Genomic DNA, 6,820 nt, shown 5'->3' with positions numbered 1-6,820 from the left:
CGGCACTTTGATAATGCGGCATCAAAGGTTTTGTACTTACTTCTCAAAGAAATTTGCCGCTTTTCGGAAGTACATGGTTATGATACACGCGCCGGCGGCTTCTTTTGAAATCTAAAACAATCGTTGCCGCCACGCCGAAATCATAACATTTGACACTATTTGATTGCCGCCATAGGGTGTAGGTATACTCATGCAAAATAATTTCGAATTTTTTTACACGCTTTATATTATTGTTTGATTTGCGGCGGCATCCTTATCATAGAGCCGGCACGTGGCGAGGCGGCGCGGTAGAAAGCAAGGATCATAAATGTTTATTAAGAAACAGTTACTTCCATGGAAAACGACATATAGGTCAGTTGATTTTTCGAATTTCTTATCAAATCTTCAGTTATTTATTAATCTGCTTGATCTTTACTATGGCTATATTCATTCAAGCTCACAATGTTCCAATTCTAATACGTTTTTCTAGGATTTAAAGTAAACTTTAATAAATAGTAATAGACTAATAGGTAATTGCAAGACTTGCAAGACTCTTGCTGCAAGACCAAGACCAAGACCAAGACTGGGAGCGCAAGACCAAGACCAAGACCAAGACCAGGTGTATTGGCGCAAGACCAAGACCAAGACTGGCTAAGTCTCGTCTTGTTCTTGCGTTTGGGCAACACTACTACTTACTCTGAGTCTTGTCAAAAAAAGGATAATTAATGTTTTCTAATTATGGTGCCGTAAAAGAAAAACAACGTAGATAATCGAAGATAAAACATTTATTTTAAATAATTAAGTACTTATTATTTTTGTTTACTGATGTGTAAAACTATCGACTTAAATATTTATCTATAAAAATTTAACACTTCTTGCCTTTACATTTGCGAAATATTCTATCAACTTTCTTGTATCCAAACTGTCTAAAATTTCATTTTCAATTGAAAATATAGCTAAACAACTTAGTCTTTACTGGAGCTTTGTTGATGTTAAATAGTTTTTGATAATTTTTAATTTTGAAAAGGATCTTTCACCAGATGCTACTGAAACCGTCAGTGTAAGAAATATTCTTAGCGCTATTGCTCTGTTCGGAAATGTTATTGATAAAAAGATATTGTAATAGGGTTTGTGGATCATTAGACTGGTTTTCTGCAAAATGCAACTTTAATGCATTTAATGTTAAATCAGCTTTAAGTTTCAAATTTAAGTCTTTACAATGTTTCATTGACTAATCATTGGAATAATTAAATAAGTTATTGCTAAAAAAGCCAAATACGTCGGTAAATGTTTTTAACGCATCGAAACTATCCTTTAAAGAAATTATTGTCTGATCTAAGATTCTAAAATAAAACTCTACTCTGTATTTGACCTTTGTCTACTAAAACCTCATCACTGTGTTCATAGTGAAGTTGTTTACCAATTGAAAAGAAGTTCGAAAGGTATTCCCCTAACTTCGCCAGTTCTGGTTTTCATAGAATGACAGACGACGTTTGATATTGTATCTTAGTTTTAACGGATGCCAATAAATGACTGTATTAACGTCATTCGGTCGGATTTTTTTCCAAGCTATGAAATATTTCTTATACTTAAAGTGGGGTGGGTATTATGACAATGATTTAAATTAGGCACGTAATGAGTCGCTCGATTTGCCGCCCCCTTTCCGTGCCGCCCTTGTGCGGTGCACGCTCTGCACGCCCGCTTACGGCGGCCCTGATAAAAATAATGTATATTTACTAGTACAATTATGGGTAAGACATGTAAAATTGCCAAAAGACTAGAGGTGGAAAAAAAGATTAATTACTATTACCAATTACAATGAATCAACTATCAGTTCCTGAAAATTTATTAAAAATGATTTTTTGTACATGTAAGATTGATAGGGGGTGTAGAAAAATCGGCTTAAATGTTTCAATATCCTGTTTAAAGGAGTTAAATACAACTTCAATGCTCTACCAATGATATTAATGGATGACATCGAAAACGTCGGTGACAATTAGTTTTATCAAAAATTTATAATTATTCAAAACATTAAAATTTATAATAATCATTGCTTAGCATAAGTTGCTAATAAATCATTTTCTATAGGGAATTGATGTCTGTATTTGTATCATTAAACGCTTCTTTCATTTACTCATTTCGCTTTTTAGAGATTATACCATTTTCAAATTAATTTTAAAAATAGTTTCATGTTTTTACACATTTCTTATAAACAGCGATTAAAACTGTTTTAAAATTCTGATAATTGTNAGAAAGTTAAAATTACCCCAATTTTACATGGGTAAATTTTTTAGTTTAAAGCATTGGCAATCTAAAATAAAAATCATTTAAATCCATTCTTTACAGCTGGGGTCCATCATTTTTCGTTTATCATGACTAATTACTTTCGACTATATGCACAGTATTTTTTTTTTAATAATCAATTGTTCTCCTTTATTTGTTAGAAATGAGTTTTAGTAGCACATTACAAATTGCATTTATTTATAAATTCAGTATTCAGCTACTTATACCTTTTATAATTAGATAAAGTTGATTTACAGATAATCTGGATTTAAACTTAATTTATTCGCCAGCAAAAGGAGAATTCTGTTCTAATTTAACAAGGCCTAACTAGTAGGTACTATTAATTATACTGTAGGTACAAAAAAAGGAAAAACAGGAAATTAGCCCAATGTCCAGCTTGCGGGCTCCTAGTCGATTTAAATTTTTCACGCAAGCACTTGAAAACCGTTGCCATTTTCCGCTTTCGTGATCTCGGAAAAAGAACCGCGATTATACTCGTTGATTTATCTAAGTTCCTTAAAAGAAAACACTTTAAAAAATGTTTCGTCGCCCTAAATTGCTTTCGTATCGGAGAAAAGAGTATCAACTGTTGGATGCGGCCTATATCTTACGTTCGTTCGTTCGTTATTCATTTTATCTTTCAGGACGGTCTGAGACGGCGAATGGACAAATTGAAAAGTTCCATTGAAGAAGCGAACCAAGCTGTCGACAAAGAACGGGAAAAGAACGTCAGCTTACTACATTTAATTTTCCCCCCAGATATTGCCAAACGACTCTGGTTAGGTGAGTACTCAAGCTTATAATAAACATTTCTACGTCTTGTCGTAATTGGAAAATTTCGGGCAACGAACTCACGTTGACTTTTACGCAAGAGCACTAGCTTTTACTACTTCTTTAGCACTTTCATGTACGTTGGAAGTATATTTTTGAAACAAGGAAAAGGAAAAACAGATAATATCTAACCTACTACTTCTTCAGTATATATACAATGCCAATGGCCCCATCTCATGTTAGTCGGCTCACCTAATGAAGTCTTACCTTATTCGACACCTTCAAAAAATAATTTGAAAAATAAAGTAAGTTATTTGACTTGACAGCCGTCCATTTCCAACAAGTTTTGTTATCTGCGTATGTGTTTTGTGATATTCATCGATATACTGTCATATACATCATAATTATAAGGTCGTCAGTCCTAAGACTGGTTGGACACGCACCTCCACGCTCTCCTATCATGAGTACCTGAGCTAATTTTCGCATTTCCCCAAAATTAGAACATCTCACATTATTAACTATTTGTGAACAGTAATCTAATCTCTATGGAAGTCAATAAAACATAGCCGAGACAGGTTTGTAGAACACCTCCTCAGGCATAGAGGTCTAGTCACAGACATATTAGAGGCAGATACAGGAGTTAAGAGTAGAAGTAGACCTAGATTAGATTACTGTTTGCAAATGGTTAATAATGTGGGTTGATCTAGTTTTAGGGAAATGCGAAGATTAGCTCAGGATAGGAAAGAGTGGCGGTGCGTATCCAACCAGTCTTAGGACTGACGACCTTATGATGATGATGAATCTAATCTTTTAACTCCTGTTTCTGTTTCCAATATGTCTCTATTAACTAACCCTTCATGCCCTTCTACCAACCTATCTACCCCTCTTAACTTTCGTTTCTACTTCTAATATGTCTCTGACTAGACCTTCATGCCTGAGAAGGTGTCCTACCAATCTATCTCGCCTATTTCTTATTGACTTCTACAGCGCCCTCTATTTTCCTACTCTTTCCAATACCTCCTCATTTCTAACTTTCTCTATCCACGGTACTCTCATCATTTGCCTTGCAATCCCATATCTCGAACGCTTCTAACCCTAAATACTAAAACAATTCTGAATTTTAATTGATTAATTAAAAGTGAAAAGCATTTTCTTTTACTAGGGAGGTCAGATTGGGAATGAAAATTTGTTTAACTGTTTCATAACATAAACAAAAGGCAAACAAACGATTGTTATTGACGAACAATTATAAACAAACGATTAGAGTAATTTAAAGTTCAAGGGGAGTCAGTTTGTTAGACCTGGCTAAACGAGTTCAACAAACGGAAAGAAAAGTGCCGTTTTTATTTTGACGTATTTTGTAAAAGAGGTTGCATAATTCGAAAACGATTTGTTTAAACCGCACTGACACGGCTCCTTAAGGCACGTTCTCACGCGTGACCGATTTTATTTGATCAACAAAAGTTGAATATAACTGGAATCAGTTTTTGTTCACACATTTCAATATCAACTAAACAACAGTTTTTGTTTACAAATGGCGTCGAATACAATTGTTTGCGAATGAGTAGAAATAGTTGCAGTTTTGTTAAGAGAACAATTTGTATTGATGAAGCTTTTAGATATTGTAACTCCATTTTAATGTAGAAAATAAACACAAGAAAAAGTTACAAAGATGTTTATTTTACCACACTGTACATTTCGCCACACAGTGGTTTCTTCAGGTGGAAGAACTAATACTGTTACTTAATTACTTAATTATTGAAGTGGGGGTCTAAACTAAAGAAGTCACTGTGTGGCGAAATGTGCATTGTGGTACAATAAACATGTTTGTAACTTGTGTTTGTGTATTTTCTACATGAGAAAAATTTAATGTAGTATGAGCAAAAGTCGTAATAAACAACGTTTCTGGGTGAGGCACAAAATAGGTTAGGAGCATCAAAAACGGTGCTGAAGGATGTAGCACTGGAGGCTAAAAAAGGATATGGAAATCGAAAGTTCACGATTGCATCTAAAAACAAAATACATCAGTTGTGTGACAAGGAAAATTAAAGCTGCAGTAACTTTAAGATATTTAGCTCCAGGAGATTCATTTTAAATTCTTGCTTCGTACAATCGTACTACGTAGTCCACAAACGTTGTCTACTTAATTCACCCGTTTCAATACAAGTTTCAACTTGAAAGAAATGCGCGATATGACTCATTTCTTCAACGACAGAAGTTTGGCTGGAATGAACTTTTCTTCATCAACTTAAAAGTTGATGAACTCTGTTGAAACAAAGGTTCTCACTACAGCTTTTATTTAATCATTGTTGATCAACTAAAGTTGGTTAACTAAACTTATTGACGCATGAGATCGCCCCTTTAGAGTTCTTCCATACCACACAGAGCATTCTTCGCCACTCACTCTTGACAATGTCTAATAGTATAAGCGGTTTTTCGAACTGATTTTTGACGAGTTTTATGATTTTTATCGTACTTTTGATTAAAGTGAATGAGAAACTTTTCCCTAACACAACGCTACTTCAATATTTGCTGTGGATTTGTTTTTCGCTGATTGGCCTGTAAATGTTTTTACATATCAGTGATTGTATTAATAGCGAATAAATATTTTTAATAAGTAATTTACCACGGTCATGTCAATGAAATATTTTAGCTCAAATAGACCTCCCCAGGATATATATGAACTAAGTAATAAATTGCCGAAAAATCACGATTTTTGCAGTTTTTATTTTTTTTTTTTCATAAAAAGTTATGAAACGGTTTTGACTTCATAATGTCCCATTATAGAAATCCTTGAACTAAAGCAAAAACCTCAAGAAATATTTGCCCTTTTTTAGTTATATATCGATATTATAAGTATTTGTATTGACGGGATGCTAAATATGTTAAATATGTAACTAAAAGTATTCCCTGAGAAATCTTTCACTGGGCCAACTGACCTGAGAAGGTGTTTACAGCATTAAACGAAAACAGAAGCAACATAGCATACCGTTATTGTAATTATTTTTCTGTATTTTCCATTATTTCTTTATTCAATAAAGATTTTGGTTAATATGATATAAATAGCCACGATAAGCGTGTTAATTATATATTTCTATTTTGTTTTTATGTTAGTTGTCTACAGTTACGATTAAACCATTGTTACTCTGTTTACATGAACGATATCGCTATTTTCGAGAGTTTGGAGTGTACAACAATCTGAATTTATTTTGAAAGATATCCTAACAGACAGTTAACTAATTTAAAATTAATCAAGAGTGTATAGTGTCAATATTGGCGTCATCATAAAAAAACATTCTCGTGAAACAATTGAATAAAAAATGCAAACATCGAAAAAATTACTAAAAGAGATAATATACGTAAATACGTCTGTTTTTCATGTAAACCGTTTTACTTAAATTATATTTATTATGCAGCTACACGACAATAAGTTACTTATCAATAAAGAATGACCTAGCTTCATTTCACCAAGAAATATTAAATCTAAATACATGAAACAAAATCGGATTAGTTACACCATTTATAACTCGAGAACGGCTGGACCGACTTTAATAACTTCTGATTTGTTGGATTTGCCTCCGCCCTCAATAGTAGAATAACTAATAAAATATCGGAAAATTTCACAGAAAAAAAATTATACAAAAAATTCATTTTTAAATAAATTAGGTTTGGAACTACTACATCTTCCACAATTGACAGCTCCCGTCACGGACGCTTATAGCTAATTTGAAATAATTCATGTCCACTGCAAATCAGTGACATACTACACATTATAGAACAGAAATTC

At 33.2% G+C, this 6,820-nt stretch overlaps 1 protein-coding gene across 1 annotated transcript in view; it reads left to right on the top strand.

Moving 5' to 3' along the window:
* Positions 1 to 6,820, top strand: part of LOC108740637 (head-specific guanylate cyclase) — a 209,841-nt gene that overhangs the window by 175,134 nt on the left and 27,887 nt on the right. The window contains exon 7 of the mRNA XM_025976525.1: positions 2,907 to 3,045. Within this exon, the coding sequence (XP_025832310.1) occupies positions 2,907 to 3,045 (139 nt within the window). The remainder of the gene's footprint in view (positions 1 to 2,906; positions 3,046 to 6,820) is intronic.

The sequence above is a fragment of the Agrilus planipennis genome, unplaced genomic scaffold (genome assembly GCF_000699045.2).
Source record: "Agrilus planipennis isolate EAB-ADULT unplaced genomic scaffold, Apla_2.0 scaffold21, whole genome shotgun sequence".
Lineage (NCBI taxonomy): Eukaryota > Metazoa > Arthropoda > Insecta > Coleoptera > Buprestidae > Agrilus > Agrilus planipennis.
This window is presented reverse-complemented; position numbering and strand designations above follow the sequence as displayed.